This window comes from Ovis canadensis, chromosome 3 (genome assembly GCF_042477335.2).
Source record: "Ovis canadensis isolate MfBH-ARS-UI-01 breed Bighorn chromosome 3, ARS-UI_OviCan_v2, whole genome shotgun sequence".
Taxonomy (NCBI): Eukaryota; Metazoa; Chordata; class Mammalia; order Artiodactyla; family Bovidae; genus Ovis; species Ovis canadensis.
In genome coordinates this window covers 8,889,625-8,908,184 of record NC_091247.1, presented here as the reverse complement: position 1 = coordinate 8,908,184, position 18,560 = coordinate 8,889,625, and the positions used below count along the sequence as shown (strand labels likewise).

General features: G+C 44.4%; 1 protein-coding gene across 2 annotated transcripts in view; it reads left to right on the top strand.

Moving 5' to 3' along the window:
• GARNL3 (GTPase activating Rap/RanGAP domain like 3) overlaps positions 1-18,560 on the top strand; it is a 165,717-nt gene that overhangs the window by 15,689 nt on the left and 131,468 nt on the right. The window contains exon 2 of one of the 2 annotated variants that reach the window (XM_069580126.1): positions 4,808-4,973. In XM_069580126.1, the coding sequence (XP_069436227.1) occupies positions 4,831-4,973 (143 nt within the window). In that variant the 5' untranslated portion in view covers positions 4,808-4,830. Of the gene's footprint in view, positions 1-4,802; positions 4,974-18,560 lie in introns of both variants that reach the window. The other variant, XM_069580125.1, reaches the window with a different exon arrangement.

The window sequence follows — 18,560 nt, the reverse complement described above, 5'->3', positions numbered from 1 at the left end:
CCCTGTTCTCTTGGAGCTAACATTTAGTAGGGGGAGGGGTGGGAGGCAGACAGGGTACCAGTAGCTGGGATGACTCCCAGGGCACTGAGTGCTGCAGAGGAAGAAAGGGGCAGGATGGGGAGTGACTGTGTGGGAGGAGACAGTTTCCTTCAGGATAGAAGTCTCCTCGCTGCCCCCAGCTCTGTGGGGATTACTGCTCCTTCGGCTGCTGAGCCAGTTCAGACCCCAAAAGCTGATCATGGTTTTCCGATAAGCAAGAATGAAGACTTGTGCTTGGCTTAAGGTTGTTTTCAGCCAACAATCTGAACGGGAAATAAGATACAAGATCAAGATCGTAAGGGAAGGACTCCCCTGGCAGTCCAGTGGGTAAGACTTCGCCTTCCACTGTGGGTGAGGCAGTTTCAATCTCTGGTCCAATCCCTGGTCAGGAAGCTAAGATCCCATATGCTTCCTAGCCAAACCCCAAAACATGAAACAGAAACAATATTGTAACAAATTCAATAAAGACTTTTAAAATGGCCCAGGTCAAAAAAAGAAAAAATAAATAAAATAGCACACAAAGGAGTGTGTGTGTCTTCCAGAAGTTTCCCATGTTCCTTGTGGAATTATGAGTGCAGCTCAGGGATCCATGCAGCCTGCACCAAGGGAGCTGTCAGCCCTGTGGAAGGAGTCAGAACTGAGACGCTGTTACCTTGTGTGCCATGTTGCTGCCTTCAGGGGTCCACCTCCCAGCGTATGAAACAGCACTCGTGCCACAGTTGTGTTGGATGGCAGCACCGACTCAATGGACATGAGTTTGAGCAAGCTCTGGGAGATGGTGAAGGGAAGCCTGACAGGCTGCAGTCCATGGGGTTGCAAAGAGTCAGACACAGCCGAGCGACTGAACAACAACAGCAATCCCTTTAGACTCATGATACGGATGCTTGAGTCGTCCTGAGGGCTTGGGGGTCACAGAGGAGAAGACTGTAAGCTGTGTGCACTGGGGACCATCTCCAGTCCAGGAAGAAAGCACACACACACACAGCGCCCATGAAGGAGATTCACTCTCAGGCACCCTCATTTCCTCCCCTTCAGGCCTACTCCCCTCCCAGAAAGCACCTCCACACTGTGAATCAACCCTTTTCCTGCCAAAGTCTGGGATTTTTATCCTAGAACCTTGAAAAGTCTGTCTATGGTATTATCTGATCTTTTCTTTTGAGTTCTTACTGTCTCTCTCTCTCTCTTTTTTTTTTTTTTGAGAAAACCAAGCTATTGTTATGTTTCCTTTGATTTCTATTTTTTAAAAAACTTCCCATCTATACTCTCATCTGTCTTTTATAAACCTCTTTTCACAGGTCCTGGGCTAGTTTTTTCCTGCATGATCATCTTGGGTAGAAGCACCTCTGTCTGGGTCTGCATTTACCCAACTGATAATATGGGTAGATTAACCTTGACCCCTGCTTCCCTGAGCAATGGTGAATCTTCTCTTTCAGAGCTGGCGCTGGAGGTCTGGCCTTGATGTTTCTTGGGAAGTGAGAAGGGGACAGAGGCAATGGGGACATGCTATCTGGTTTTACTCTCTCCCCACCCTGTCCTCCTGTCTGCAGAGTCCCCTGTGCCTGTGGTATACATGACCCCATGGCAGGTCTCCCCTTGAATGTTCAGCTCTCCATCCCCTACTCACTTCAGGGCAAACAGGCTTCTCCAAAGAGGGCCTAGGTCAGTGGGGTTCCCCATGATTCACGGGCTCAAATGTACTTGGGTAATATCTTTTGAGAGGTTCAAATGGCTCTTAAGATATACTCTTCCTTCTCTCCTTCAGCCTTTCCTCAGATTAGGCCACCACTTCTTGTTAGAAAGCTGGGGCCGTGAAAAAGGAAAAAGAACAAACACCTTCTGGTGAGTGCTGCTCATGCTTCTGGGCCTCATGCCTCAGATCGGGCACTGTTGGCCTTTAGAACGATCTTGCCCATACAGCAGATATTCAGGATTATAGCATGGAGTTTCTCCCTTCTCTTTTTCCAGTAGGTTTTCTTCTGTGTATTGGGCTATTTTTGCTTATTTCCATGGGAAGGAGTTGTGCAGATGCATGCTTCCTCTGCCATCTTTCCAAGTTCTTCCTCTGCTGAATATTTTAAACCGTGAGACAAGAAAGATAAAATAAGTCAGATGATTAAGAGGAACGTACATTTTTTTAAATTAGAAAATTAAGACTAGAAAAGATAACAGAAATGAGGGAAAGGATTAAAATTAACAGTGGTGAGACAGCATCTGAACAGTTAAACAATGAAGCTAAAAAATTAGATAAGAGTATAAAAAAAGAACTCAAAAACTCAAAGAGTAAAGTTAGGCAAAAAGACAGTGGGAAAGGTTTAAAAGAACTAGCATTTAAGTGTTTCTAAACATAATTTTAAAGATGACAGGGATAGAGATGCTAAAACAATGAAAAAATCTTAGTATTTAAAGATTAAAAGAATATAATCAACATAGGTATTTACTCTGTAATGTTCCATGTTAAAGATGTATCTGTATTTACTGATTTACAAAGATATCCAAGACTGGATTAGAGAGAAGAGCAAATTACAGCGCGGGCTCAGTACATATGTCACGTAAAAGTTGCAAATATATCGACAGAGGAGTGATGGAAATCATACCAAAGTGAACTGGGAGAGGTAAGGAATCGGAAGTGGGGGTGTCATGCATACCATCAGATCCCGTCACCATTTCTGGAATCTTCTCCCCTCCCCTCTTCAGTGCGCCTTTGGCCTAACACCCACACCTGGGTGGCCACTCTTCCTAGGTGGGCTACCCTCGAGCTTACTGCAGCTGCTCTGCCCACCTGTGCAGAGGGCCTGGAGTTTACAGTCCCCACCCCTCGACCCAGGGCCCTCAGCTCCTCATCGCAGGTGGGACAACTCTGATGCATAACCAACGTCAAGCAGATTGTAAAGCCAGCTCTGTATATGTTTTTACATTTTCTAGTAGCCACATTAAAATCCATACACTTTATCTTCAACATGTAGTCAACATAAAAATTATTGAGACATTCTGCATCCTTTTTCATTCGTACTCGGTCTTCAAAGTCCGGTGTGTGTCTTACATGCACATGTCTTGCTTTCCCTGCCTGCGTTTCCTTGCTCGGTGGTCACGTGTGGCACGATGCTGCTGCATGGGACAGCCTGCCTCCACTTGAGTGGAAGCTGTTCCTTCACGCCTGACAATGAAACCTCATCTCCCCATCCGGCTTCCTTCATTCCCTTATCAGTTTCTTATAGGAGCACTCTCTTTCCTTTTTTTTTTTTTTAAAAAAAAAACAAACCTTCCATAATTGAGAAAGGAACATTTTTAAAATAAATCTTTTGCATACAACTGTTATTTTTGTAATTTAGAAGAATCTATAGAGGGTTCAAAGAAAAACTGTGCCTCTCACCCAGATCCCTGCTTCATTATTTGTTTGTTTGATTATTGCTAAGGCAGCCATAACCCCTAGGACTCTGGGTTTTGGAAGACTTGAGGTACCAGTGAATAAAGAATAACTGACAACAAACATACCAGAACCTTCCCTCCTTGCCATTTGTCATATGTGGAAGGCTTGAGCCTTTCATGTCTGTCGAGTTGCTTCCAAGATAAGTGGTAAGATTATCCAGCAGTCTGGGTGAGATTATCCAGCAGCCTGGGTCAGGTATGCAGCTTGCATTCTCAAACCCAGGCAGGGTGATAGGGGGAGCTGGGTCATCACTTATAAACCTGGCAAGAGTGACCTTTTTTTCTTTTGCAACATGCCTCAGCCTATAATTGGTACCACTGTAGCAGCTTGGGAGTGGGTAGTGCCCATCTGGCTCCAAACACCCAGGCTGTGTGGAGTCACTTCTCTTGGCATCTAAACCCTGCAGCAGGATGGGGGCTCCCTGTCAGAGGCCTTTTCCTCACTAATAAGACCGCCAAGGCTCTTGTCTTTTGCCTCATCATAGCGTTTATTGAGAAGACAGTATAAAGAGTCCCTTTTTACATAAGTGCTAGCTAAGATTGATTTTTATTTTTCCATTTCCAAATAGATGGATTTTCTTTGCTTTGGATTTGTGTTTCACTTGAAGTAGAGATGAGGGAAGAATGTTGTTGATTGGCTCAGAAAATAATTCTAATCAGAAAAAGCGGGATGTTTACATTTGCTAACAAAGCTGCCCTCTTTTGTCCCAGTATCACCTTCCCACCTTCCTCAGGAGAAAGAAACAGGCTTGTTTCAGCAATGCATTTCTCAGTTTCTTCCCATAAACCATCCACTTGTTAATTCAACAAGTGGTTACTGCTTACTTCCTCTCTGCCATTACTCTTGAAATGTGACTTTGGTCCTTTTGTCTACAGCATTGTTGCCAGCATAGGCTCTTTTTATGGCTCTTCTTGGCTGTTTTAATGGGAAGCTGGGAGATAAACCAGGCACTCCTTTTACAATGGCTATGAGGTCCTCCCTCTTCAGGTACTCCAGACCGAGCTTTCCCTTCCTCAGCGGATGCTGCCTTTTTCTAAAGAAGTCTGTGATGGTTCACATACTCACTGTCCTCCTTGTACCTTCGACTCCACTGCCTGGGAGTGTGGAGGCCTCCACTCATTGCTAAGGGATGTGATAGGATTTGGATGGTTCTACGGCCGTGATGTCACAGTGTGCAGTAAGGGTATGGCACAGTCTTGGTGGGGCACCTGGATCTTGGGAATGTCTTGTCTTCACCCATTATTACTGGCGGGCTGGCCCCCAAGGGAGGAAACAGGCCAGCACTGGGCCGTGTTCTTCTCTGTCCTCAGTGCCTTTCCCAACCCCTCTGCTTCAGTACAGCACTGCAGCCTCCAGGCCCTCTGATGGACCCTCTGACGAAAGGGCCCTGCGGGAATCAGATGACACAGACCCTCATGTGGAAAGCCAAGTCCTCTCTGTCCTTTGGCATCCAGCCCCTGCAGACGTGGCCAACTAAAGACCCTGAAGTAGAGGCCCAGGTCAACCTGTAAGTAAGTAAGAGAAGCATCATCTCAGTTGGGGCTCATGCTCACTCTAGCTTGAAACCCCCTAATGCTCAGGAAGAAAATTATCTTTGGGGGGAAGAGTATGGAGGGAGAGGGGAGTGGATACTTGATTGGGAAATTTCATTTCCATTTCTTAATGATGCCTTATATGTATTTATGTATTTACTTAGCCATGATCATTGAGCACCTACTCTGGCCAGGCCTTGTGTCAGAACTTAGCTCCTGTTCTCAGGGGATTTATAGCTCATAGAACAGTTAGTCATTAATCAAATAATCACACAAATAAATTGTGACAAGTGCAATGAAATGTGGTATCTTGATTCAATAAACATTTACAGGATGTCCTCAGTGTGCCAGCAACATACTCAGGATATAAGGAAATAAGATATCTCCTCACCTGTGGCTATCAAATAGTATCTAGAAGGGGAAAATTCCAATTACTATTCAGAAGAAATGATAATAATAACTATGTTATAACTAATATATTAATAGATTCTAGGTCCCAGAGGGTGGTGACTATGTTTTCTTATGAAATTTCTCCTGAGTCCCCAGGGCTTTGTTAGGGTGTACAGTATTTGCTGGATGAATGAATAAGTAATGAATGAAGAAGAGGATACTACAACACAGGGGTGCTTAGCTTTCCAGGGGAATCAAAGGCAACTAGCTGCAACAATATGATTGCCTTAAGAACAAGAGATACTTCATCGATTCCATGCAACAAAAATGATCAGTGCTTACTGTACCTGGTGCTTTTGCGAGCCTAAATTCCATCGAGGGCCATGAATCAGAATCACCTATCGGGCTTAAGAAACAGCTGATGCCTGAGGCCCACCCCAGAGATTCTGACCCAGGGACAGCCTTTCCAGGAAGGCAGACAAGTAACCAAATATTAATAACTCTGATGCCACTAGAAAAGGAGCATGTAGAAAGTGCTACAGGAGGAAGGAATCTGCTGGAGGACAGGGAGGAAAACGAGAAGCAGTTGCACTTAGCCAGTCAGGATGAGCGGCAGCCAGGCAGGAAAAGGAAAGAAAGCCACCTGAAGCAGAGGAAACTGAAGAGCAAAGGCTCGGATCCGTGGAAATGGGTCCCAGCAGTGTTGACAGGCATTAAACTAGTGGTTCTCAAACCAGTGGTTCTGCAACCCTGGCTGCACAAAATCAGCCCGGGAGCTATGAAACAGAAAGCCAGCACATTCTACCCAAGATTCGCAAGTCAGGGTGGGACACAGATACCAATATTTTATACAGCTCCCAAGGGAATTCTTATATGCAGCAAATGTTGAGAAATGTTAAATGTAACCACACATCAGTTCAGTTCAGTCGCTCAGTTGTGTCCGACTCTTTGCAACCCCATGAATTGCAGCACACCAGGCCTCCCTGTCCATCACAACTCCCAGAGTTCACCCAAACCCATGTCCACTGAGTCGGTGATGCCATCCAACCGTCTCATCCTCTGTCATCCCCTTCTCCTGCCCCCAATCTTTCCTAGCATAAGTAAATACAAAATAGCTATGAAGCACCTTATATGCCTAGCTAAAGTGAAAGTGAAAGTCCGTTAGTCATGTCTGACTCTTTGCAGCTCTGTGGACTATACAATCCATGGAACTCTCCAGGCAAGAATACTGGAGTGGGTAGCCTTTCCCTTCTCCAGGGGATCTTCCCAACCCAGGTCTCCCACATTGCAGGTGGATTCTTTCCCAGCAGAGCTGCAAGGGAAGACCAAGAAGACTGGAGTGGGTAGCCTATCCCTTCTCCAGGGGATCTTCCTGACCCAGGAATGGAACGGGGGTCTCCCGCATTGCAGGTGGATTCTTTACCAACTGAGCTATCAGGGAAGCCCTGAAGGGTATAAATTTTTATATCTCAGGCAATGGGGAGCCACTGATAGCTTGCATGATTTTAAGCGACAATACAGTTTGAAATAGACAAAGTTCACAGGGTTTGGATAAATTCAGGATTGCTAGTTCTGCAGTGGGCTCTTCCAGGAAATCAGAGAAATCTGGAGTCACTGCTGGCGTTTCAGAGATGTCGCCATTCTTCCCACAGTGGCCCCGTAGGTCCATTTATGAATGTGGGAAATGAATGTCACCTTGACTGTAAACTGAAATCTAAAGTTTCAGTGAACGCTGAATTATTTGACCGAAATGCTCCTGTTTCTTGGGAGGTGGCTGGTAACTAGCGTCCAGGCAGGCCTAGCGCTCTACTCTGGAGAGCAGGGAAACCTGGGCTTCATCAGCCAAAGGTGAAATGAGGGGAATGGTGTTCCTCCTTCCTCCCAAGCTCCAGGCCAGAGTAACAGCCCTCAAAGCGAACCCTGCAGGGGGCGCTGCTTCTGTCTCTACTACAAGCCCCACAGTACACCGCGCGGATGACGTAGTCAAAGGGGCGAGCAGCGCTGCTGGGCAGCCTATGAGATGCAGCGGCCGCAGCCTGAGGAGGGACCTTCCAGGATCTATTGGAGAATATGTTTAGGGGTGGGACCAGGTCTTGGTGATTGGCGGCCGCAGGGCTGGCGAAACTGCGGCGGGAACGGGGAAGGCGGGGTTTGGGAAAGCGGGGTTTGGCTGCACCCCAGATTCAGGGGCGTCAGGGCTGGACTCACTGGAGCCAGATGTTGGGTTTTCTGGAAAACGGACTAGAGAGATGTGTCTTTATTGCTGCCATTCTACAGGCCGCTCATTCACTAACTCATTCATTCAACAGATTTACTGGCTACCTCTGCCAGGCACTTGTGCAGACATACCAAATGCGTTTTCTCTTTTTAGTCTTCACCAAAAAATCCGACGAGGTAACTACTGCTGGCTCCATCTTACAGATGAGGAAGCCGAGGTCCAAAAGAGTTAGAAACACGTGCTCAGAACACACTGCTCTGTAAGTGATGGGGCAGAGATTTGCACCTGTCTAGTCCCAGTCCATTCTGAAGGAGATCAGCCCTGAGATTTCTTTGGAAGGAATGATGCTGAAGCTGAAACTCCAGTACTTTGGCCACCTCATGCGAAGAGTTGACTCATTGGAAAAGACTCTGATGCTGGGAGGGATTGGGGGCAGGAGAGGAGAAGGGGACGATAGAGGATGAGATGGCTGGATGGCATCACTGACTCGATGGACGAGAGTCTGAGTGAACTCCGGGAGTTGATGATGGACAGGGAGGCTTGGCGTGCTGCGATTCATGGGGTCGCAAAGAGTCAGACACGACTGAGTGACTGAACTGAACTGAACTGAGTCCCAGTGCCACTCTCCTAACCTCAGCTGTGCAAGTAAGAGCAAAGTGTTTATGGCATGTCAGTGTCCACAGGGTGTCTTGCTTCTGTGGAGTGAATAATACAGCAGGACCTGACTGCACATCAATAAAGCTGACCAAGCACAAAGTTGGGCCTTATGTGAGGTACCATGGTTATACAAGGCCTGCTTTCTGCCAGAAAGTATTCTTATATCTTTGTTGTTGTTCACTCTCTTCAGTTGTATTGAACTCTTTCCAAACCCATGGACAGTAGCACACCAGGCTTTCCTGTCCTTCACTATCTCCTGGAGTTGGCTCAAACTCATCTCCATTGAGTCAATGATGCCATCCAACCATCTCATTCTCTGTCGTCCCCTTCTCTTGCCCCCAGTCTTTCCAATGAGGGAAAGCATCAGGGTCTTTTACAATGAGTTGGCACTTCACATCAGGTGGCCAAAGCATTGGAGCTTCAGCTTCAGCATCAGTCCTTCCAATGAATATTCAGGACTGATTTCCTTGAAGATTAACTAGTTTGATCTCCTTGCAGTCCAAGGGACTCTCAAGAGTCTTCTCCAACACCACAATTCGAAAGCATCAATTCTTTGGCATTCAGCATTCTTTATGGTCCAACTTTCACATCTGTACATGACTACCGGAAAAACCATAGCTTTGACTATATGGACCTTTGTCAGCAATGTGATGTCTCAGCTTTGTAATATACTCTCTAGGTTTGTCATAGCTTTTCTTCCAAGGAGCAAGTATCTTTTAATTTCATGACTGCAACACCGTCCACAGTGATCTTGAAGTCCAAGAAAAAAGTCTGTCATTGTTTCTACTTTTCCTCCATCTATTTGCCATGAAGTGATGGGACTGGATGCCATGATCTTAATTTTTTGAATGTTGAGTTTTAAGCCAGCTTTTTCACTCTTTCTTTCACTTTCATCAAAAGGCTCTTTAGTTCCTCTTTGCTTTCTGCCATTAGGGTAGTATCATCTGGATATCTGAGGTTATTGATATTTCTCCCTGCAGTCTGATTTCCAACTTGTGCTTCATCCAGCCTGGCACTTCACATGATGTACTCTACATATAAGTTAAATAAGCAGGGTGGCAATATATAGCCTTGACAAACTCCTTTCCCAATTTGGAACCAGTTCATTGTCTGGTTGTAACTGTTGCTTCTTGACCTGCATAGAGGTTTCTCAGGAGATAGGTAAGGTGGTCTGGTATTCCCATCTCTTGAAGAATTTTCCACAGTTTGTTGTGATCCACACAGTCAAAGGCTTTAGCATAGTCAATGAAGCAGAAGTAGATGTTTTTCTAGAATTCTCTTGCTTTTTCTGTGATCCAGTGGATGTTGGCAATTTGATCTCTGGTTCCTCTGCCTTATCTAAATCTAGCTTGTACATCTAGAAGTTCTCGGTTCATGTATTATTGAAGCCTGGCTTGAAGGATTTTGAACATTACCCTGCTAGCATGTGAAATGAGTGCAGTTGTAGAGTACATTCTTCAGCATTGCAACAAAAACTTGACCTTTTCTAGTCCCGTGGCTACTGCTGAGTTTCCCAAATTTTCTGGCATATTGAGTGCAGCACTTTCACAGCATCATCTTTTAGGATTTGAAATAGCTCAGCTGGAATTCCATCACCTCCACTAGCTTTGTTCATAGTAATGCTTCCTAAGGCCCACTTGACTTCACACTCCAGGATGTCTTGACTTCACACATCCTGGATGTCACCAGGATGTCTAGGTGAGTGGTCACAAATCAGCTTACTGAGCACTTGTGTGCTGCGCTGGGCCTTGTTATAGGCACTGAGCATGCAGAGGGAGCATCTCCTTCCAGATTAAGCTGGGGCTTGTGGAAGTGCTGTTACCTAGGGAAGTCCAGGGAGATTTCTCAGTGGAGGGACTACCTAAAGGATGAGACCTTTACCAGGCAGAGGCGAGGGAGGCGTTCCCAGACAGAGGGGACCATCTGTGCAAAGGCCAGCAGCATTAAAGCATTCTAGATTTGAGGGGAGCCACAAATAGTCTGGTCTGACTGGTGCTTCTTGGGGAGTGGTGAGCAATGAGCCTGGGATAAGCAGTGGGGGGCTTAACCTCCTTGCTAGGAAGTTTGGTCTTGACTCTCTTAGCTAGGGCAGAGCATGGTCAGATTTGCATACTGGAATGATTACTGGTATCAATGGGCAGCTAGATTGCAGAAGAAAAAAGCTAGCAGCCGGGAGACCTATCAGAGTGGCCAGGTAAGAGATATTAAGTGTTCTGATGAGTGGCAGGAACAATGGGATTGGGTTAAGGAATAATTAAGAGGAAAGTTAGAGTGGACCTGGTAAATGCATGGGTGGTGAGGTGAGGAAGTGACCCTCAGAGTTTTGACTCTGGCAACTGAGTGATGGTCTTGCCCTTAAAGAGAGGGTCTTGAGATGAGGCAGCACAAAATCTGAGACAGAATGAGACAGAGATTGTTAGATACTGCTGTTGGGGGCAGGCTTCAATAATATGTGAACTGAGAACTTCTAGTTCTGAGGAGGGATATAATTACATCTTTGGAGGCAGGAAGTTCTTAGTAAAAAGAGTCTTCTTAGAGTAAAGTGAAGTGGATCTTGAAAAAGGAGGAGAACCTTCCTTCTTTCCTTTTTCTTGAATAGATTTTAATCAGCAGAGGTAGGAGAAGGGTGTTCTAGATGGCCAGATCCTGATTTGCCACTTGTATGGCGAAGTAGTAGGAAGTCTGGAAAGTCAGATGGGGGGACATATTGTGAAAGGTGTTGTACTTAATCCCAGGACAGTGGGACACTGAGTGGTTTTTGAGACAGACAAGTGATGGTTTGGGCTCTGATTTTGAAAAGTTAATTTCACTGATGTGTGCAGTGAGGAGGCCAAAAAACCAACTAAGAGATGAACTACAGAGGGGCTTGTTGGTTGTGACAGAAACCCATCTCAAAATAGTTTAGGTGTAAAAGGAGAATGTGTAGGTTCATGTGACCAAACTAAGGAAAGGGACAGATCGTGCCTCAGGGTCAACTGGATCCAGGAACAGTCAGTCCACACCCTCAAGCTCCCACTCCTTAGCCTGCTTTCTTTCTGCCTGTTGACCTCCGTGTCTCCTACCATCCACGAGTTTTCACCACTGCAGTGAGTACGATCTTGGGCGGCATGGGGTATGTTCTCAGACTTGCTACTTGAGAGGACAAATCTTCCCCATTGACATATGTATGAAAGTGAAAGCGTTAGTCACTCAGTCATGTCCAACTCTTTGTGACCCCATGGACTAACCTCCCAGGCTCCTCAGTCAATGGAATTCTCCAGGCAAGGATACTAGAGTGGGTTCCCACTGCCTTCTCCAGGCAATCTTCCCAACCCAGGGATAGAAGCCAGGTCTCCTGCATTGTAGGCAGATTCTTTACCATCTCAGCCACCAGGAAAGCCCTGGTGTATACCTATGGCTGATTCATGTTGCTATATGGCATGTTGTATGTATGCTGATTCATGTTGATGTATACATGTTGATGTATGGCAGAAACCAATACAATATTGTAAAGCAATTATCCTTCAATTAAAAATAAATTAATTAAAAAATATATTTTCCCATCAGTTAGAGGAACCCTGGGAAAGGACTTGAGTTTCCCAGCCTGGGACACATTTCCATTCCTAGTTCTGGGGGGAATGTCTGTTACCAGGGCAGAGGAGGCAGTTCTTGCTTCCCTGGTGAGCAGTGAGAGGGCTCAGGAAGTAGACAACATAATTTGAAGGAGTCAGAAAAGCCAGAGGGGCAGTTTCAGAAAGGAGAGTGCTCTCTGACCAATCACAAAAATAACTTAGGAAGTTTTTTTAAAAATATGGATCGTGGAACTGATTAAATTAGAATCCTTAGTGGTGGGACCCAGACCTGGGGCTGAAGGTGTTGAATGTAACAGAAAGTTTGAAGATCAAAACAATATCTTCTGTTGAGTTTGATGATTCGGGAAGCTATGGGGCTCCTCTGAGAAAGCAGGTTCAGCTGGGAAGGGAGGGCAGAAGGCACACAACGAGTCTCTTTGCATCCTCATGTCTCCTCATTCATAACCTCATTTCAGGGCTGTGTCCGACCCTACAAGAAGCAAAGTCAGTCGGTTTAGTCGCAGTTGGTCAGTTTCATGTCTGACTCTTTGCGACCCATGGACTGCAGCATGCCAGGCTTCCCTGTCCATCACCAACTCCCAAAGCTTGCTCAAATTTATGTTCATTGAGTCGGTGATGCCATCCAACCATCTCATCCTCCATCGTTCCCTTCTCCTCCTTTCTTCAATCTTTCCCAGCATCATGTTCTTTTTCAGTGAGTTCTTCTCATCAGGCGGCCAGAGTATTAGAGCTTCAGCTTCAGCATCAGTCCTTCAATGAATATTCAGGACTGATTTCCTTTAGGATTGACCTGTTTGATCTCCTTGGAGTCCAAGAGACTCTTAAGAGTCTTCTCCAACACCACAGTTCAAAAGCATCAATTCTGGGGTCCCATCTGAATTATCTGCCCACTCTTTTTAAAAAATGTGTATTTCTTTCTTTATGTGGTTGCCTTGGGTCTTGGTTGCAGCATGTAGAATCTAGTTCACTGACCAGGCACAGAACCTGGGCCCCCTGAACTGATTGGGAGCTGGGTAATCTCAGCCACTGGACCACCAGGGAAGTCCCTGCCTATTTTTTTAAAAACCATCAGTCCTTCCTATGATTAGTTACAATATCCTAGCAACAAGTGGATTTTTTTAAAACTACAATTCAGATTCATTTCCATCACTAGGCTGAATTAGCAGTGGTTTACTTGTTGATCTTTTGGAGAAAGTTTTCATATGTTTGAAAGAGTTTATAATCAAGGCATTATACAAACTTAGGCAATTTCATATTTAAACATGGGAAGGTCCCCTGGAGGAGGGTGTGGCAGCCCACTCCTGTATTCTTGCCTGGAGAATCCCCATGGATGGAGGAGCCTGGCGGGCTACAGTCCATGCGGTCACAAAGAGTCAGAGACAACTGAGCAGCTAACCACAGTACATATTTAACATTCTAAAATAGCTCTCAGAAGCTATCTAAAACCTAGTTTGCTCCTGAATAAAAGTCTCCTTGGTTAAAAAACACAGAGCTGGAGAGAAAGCCTCTGGGTTTAAATGAGGGGAAGTAGTAGGAAGCCCAGGTGGCTGTTGGTCTTGGCCACATTTGCCAATGAAACTCCAACAATAAGGAAATTGATGTTTCAATTTCCATTTGCCTGACTCCTGTCACTAATTCTCAACTGATTCCAAATACAGAGAAGAGAGCAGTTTGATTTATTAAAAGCCTCCTAAAGCTCAGACAGTTGTGAGGCAGGCTAGGATTTGTATGGGTCTGGCTAGAAGGAGGTTTTATTTATTTACTTTTTAATTCTCTTGTTCTTCCTGGTCTTTACAAAGTGTCTGGCACATAGAAAGTGCTCACTAAATATTTGTTGGATAAGTTAAAGGTCATACTTTGGCCACCTGATGTGAAAAACTGACTCATTTGAAAAGACCCTGATGCTGGGAAAGATTGAAGGCGGGAGGAGAAGGGGACGACAGAGGATGAGACGGCTGGATGGCATCACTGACTCAATGGACATGAGTTTGAGCAAACTCTGGGAGTTGGTGATGGACAGGGAGGCCTGGCGTGCTGTAGTCCATGGAGTCGCAAAGAGTCAGGCGTGACTGAGCGACTGAACTGAACTGAACTGAAGTTAAAGGTAATAGAACAAAGGTGCCAACTAGGAGCCTTCTGCAATAATGAAAGTCTAAGCTAAAGCAGAGAAAGTGGAAATGAAAAGGAGAAGGAGGGACAAAGGACTACGAGACATGGTATAGTTCTGGAAATATCCTCAAGTGCAAAATGGCATGTACCAGGTTATATATTGCAGTTTATTATTAGTAGCAAAAGGTTTAAAACCATTTACCTAGGAAACTGGTTAAATAAAATATGGTGTGTCTACTCAATGGAATAGTATGTAGCCAAAAGAAAAAATTACAGGAGCTCTTTTGGTACTGATTTGGAAAGATTGCCAAGGTACATTAAGTGAAAAAAATAACAAAAAGAATGGAATTGTGAATGGTTTACTACTAATGTATTTACCAAAGGCAAAAGGGAATATATGTTTGTCTTTCTTTGTAAATGCACACAGCATCTCTGGCAGACACACACTAAACAGTAGAGGCTACTGGTGGGGAGAGGAAATGGGAGAGGGGGCGTGGGGCCAAGAGGGAGGAGAGGAGAGACTTTCTCTTGTATGGCCCTTTGGACTCTGTGAATTTTGAAGGAAGTGAGCTTTATTTCTTCAAAGAATGACATATAGAGTTAGGTTAAGCTCCCGGTGACAACCTAGATGGGTGGGATGGAGTGAGGAATGGCAGGGAGAATTAAGAGGAAGGGATATATGTATACTTATATATGTATACTTATGGCTGATTGACATTGTAGTATGACAGAAACCAACACAACATTGTAAAGCAATTATCCTCCAAATAAAAATAAATTTTAAAAAGGACACCAAAAATATACATGACCAAAAATTTTTAAAAATAATGAAATACAAGTACTCACATACAAACATGCACCAATCAAAAGCAACACTGTGCAGGCCTGTACCAGGGCTTGGAGGCTGATTAGATGTTGGATATGGAGAAAATCTGGGTGATGACCCTGAGCTTGAACCTCAAGTGACTAAGAAGAACATGGCAGTGCTGCTGACCAAGATGTGAGTGAGGAGTGGGAGTGAGGGTGCCTGGGGGGCGTGTTATGTTTTAGGGGTCCCAGGGGGTTCACAGAACCACGTCCAGCAGTTGGAAGTCAGAACTTGCAGTTGGAGAAAAAGTTTTGAGTTGGAGATTTGGTTTGGGTTAGCAGAGAGGCAGTATTTGAAGGTGCAGGAGTAGTGAGGTCCCCAGGGAGGTGAGTGACCCAAATGGAAGGGAAAGGAATGTGGGTCTTCACCTTTCAAGGGTGGCTTAAGGTTCAGCACTGCCTTGCTGCTCTGTGTGATGTAAGTCAGGGAGAAGTATGGTGTCACTCTGCCAGGATGTCCTGGTCCTTTTCTGGGAACAGAAGCTACACCACTGAGCTCCACATCCCCTGGAGGAACAATCACTAACAGCAGTCATTTTTCCTCAAGGAGGTTATGCCATTACTAAAAATTTTATTCCTTTGACTATTCACATTTTCTATTCTTTCAAATTTTACAGTCCTCAAGGGCCAGCAACCCATTTTTGGTGCTCACCTCATCTCGAAGTACAGTACAGCACCCCATGAGGGCACACTATAAATAGTGTTAGATAGTCTTTTTAATCATTGCTTATAAGAAGCAGAAGGAAATAGTTCAGGCTGCCGTGCCCTAAATTCACCTAAACTAACCCTCATCTTTATAAATCCCATTTGGCTTTGGATGGAGGCTGGTTGTTTTCCTGTCATCTCCTATATTAACAAATGTTCTTGGTTAAAATCCTTTTGCCTTCTATATTTCTGTGAATTTGGTCTATCTATTATTTTGCTTTCTTTGAAAAACATCCCCCCACCCCTCCACTCTCTCATCCTTGGTCTCAAAGTCTCATTTTTGTAGACCATCTCAGGATCAGAGTACCTTGGTGAAGTTAACATTTTAGAAACTCTTTCACAAGTATAGTTTGACCTTAAAAGCACAGAGTAAGCTGCTTTTCTTCTAGTACATGGTCTGAATGTATCTGGAGAAAACCAGAGCACAAGTAAGTATGGAGTAGCCACCTGATGCGAAGAGTCAGCTTGTTGGAAAATACCCTGATGCTGGGAAGGATTAAAAGCAAAAGAAGAAGGGGACGGCAAACAATGAGATGGTTTGATAGCATCAGCGACTCAATGGACATGAATGTGAGCAAATTTCAGGGATAATGGAGAACAGAAGAGCCTGATGTGCTACCGTCCGTGGGGTCACAAAGAATCAGACATGACTTACTAAGTAACAAGGGATCTAAATTGGTCCTAAAAATTAGAATAAAATATACAGGTCATTTAAAAAGCAGTGGGAGGAGCCTTCCCCCTCTCCTAGGTTATTTCCAGGGAAAATTCAGTCAGTTCCACAAGCATTTACCTTTACATTTGAGACTAAGAATTTTTCACATATTGATATGGGCTATAAAGCAGATCAAGATACACCACCCCAAAAATGCCACTTTGGCATAAAGATTATTTTGAGCTGAAGGCAGCTGAGAAAAGGCAGATATAGGAAGAACATCTGCCCGCCCCCATCTGCCTAAAAGCAGGGCATTAATTTCTCTATGTGAAGGTACCCCCTCCCCTCTCTTTACCAAGGAGGAGAACAGCCCTTGCTACCAGAGACAGAGACTGCACCAAGGTGAGTTTACATGAAAAAGCCTTTCTAAGTAACCCAGTCTATCACTGCTTTCCCCCACGTGGCTCCCTCCCCATGACTGACCCTCCCAGAATCCCCAAATCTGGCCCCCTTTTTTAAGTCTAGTCACTTCTCCACAATTTATTGCCCTTTGTTTAAATGGTACATGAGTCTCTAACTGCTCTTTGGGGTTTTCTTTTCTGTGCAGCCCTTCTGCATGTAAAATTAGAAATAAAATTTGTATGCCTTTTCTTCTGTTCATCTGTCTTTCGTCAGCTTAATTCCCAGGCATCAGCTACAGAACATGAAGAGTAGAGGGAAAGTTTCTCCTCCCTGACTGATATTTCTTAAAGTTAGAGCATTTTAGATCACAGGAGAGCCTAGCTTAGCTCTGGATTTCCACAAAGAGACTTTCTTTTTCTTCTTTGTGTTGTTCAAATGCACATACCTTATTGCTAATGAAGCACATGGATGCACAATCTCTGTTTCTTCAAGTAGTTGTTGAGCTCCAAACTATTCACCATGCTAGTGTGTGTTTTCTGTTTAAATCCAACAGCCCCATGAGAACTGTCCCATGTTTATCAGTATTTGTTGAATTAATTTGTAAATCAAGCCCCATTTTACAGCTGTAGAACTGAGGCCCCATGAAAGGCTGTTTCTTGTCGAAAATCAGACAGTAAATTAGTGGTGGGTTATTACAGGGCTGAGTAAATATCAGGCAACCCTTACGCACATGGAATTTCTCTATACATACAGATGTTAACTTATTTAAATTTAGCATCAGAGTTTCTTTTTTACTCTGTATAACATTTTAAAGTAATTTCTTATTGTACTATAATTTACATGCAATAAAATGCAAGAATCTTAAGTTCACAGTTGGATAAGTTTGACACTTGCAGCTGATCCACTTTGTAATGTTACAGTGTGATCTGTTGCACTTAATTATATTACCTGTTTATTGAAAGATGCCAACCACTAGACATAGGAAATGCCAGCCTCATCGTTAGCTAATGGCTAGTGAATGATGTCACAATGTATTCATTGTGATGGCCCCCACAGCATTTTCTTTGTTTGCTCCTATTACTGGCATTGGATTCACTTCTGAAGCGAAGTTACTGAGATTAACCTGAGACAACATTTACAGTATTTTCAGGTCTGACTCAGAAACGAAATTTCACAAATATGCTGTATAACGCTGCTCACTTCCAGCAGCAGCCGACAGTGGACTTGTGAGCAGCTGGTAGTGTCTCTCCAGGCCTGATCCTTGAGAAAGCTCTGAAGCGGCCCCTGTGCTTACCCCGCCTCTTCTCTGGGTACCTATGTGTATGGCTGGCCTCACCCTCCTGTGTCTCTCCCAGCCCCCTGCAAAGAAGGAAAATCCTAGAGGACCCAGTGGCTTTCTTCAGACATTGGAAGGGCTTTCCTGTAGAAGTGATCTTGTTTTATGTGGCCCCAAAGGATTGGCTGGCTGACTATTATTCACTCATTCATTCATTCATTCATAATTCAATAAAACCCCACTAAAAGCTAATATCACAGTTATCCAAGTCTATGCCCCAACCAGTAATGCTGAAAAAACTGAAGTTGAATGGTTTTATGAAGACCTACAAGACCTTTTAGAACTAACACCCAAAAAAGATGTCCTTTTCATTATAGGGGACTGGAATGCAAAAGTAGGAAGTCAAGAAACACCTGGAGTAACAGGCAAATTTGGCCTTGGAATGTAGAATGAAGCAGGGCAACGACTAATAGAGTTTTGCCAAGAAAATGCACTGGTCATAGCAAACACCCTCTTCCACCAACACAAGAGAAGACTCTACACATGGACATCACCAGGTGGTCAACACCAAAATCAGATTGATTACATTCTTTGCAGCCAAAGATGGAGAAGCTCTATACAGTCAACAAAAACAAGACCAGGAGCTGACTGTGGCTCAGATCATGAACTCCTTATTACCAAATTCAGACTCAAATTGAAGAAAGTAGGGAAAAC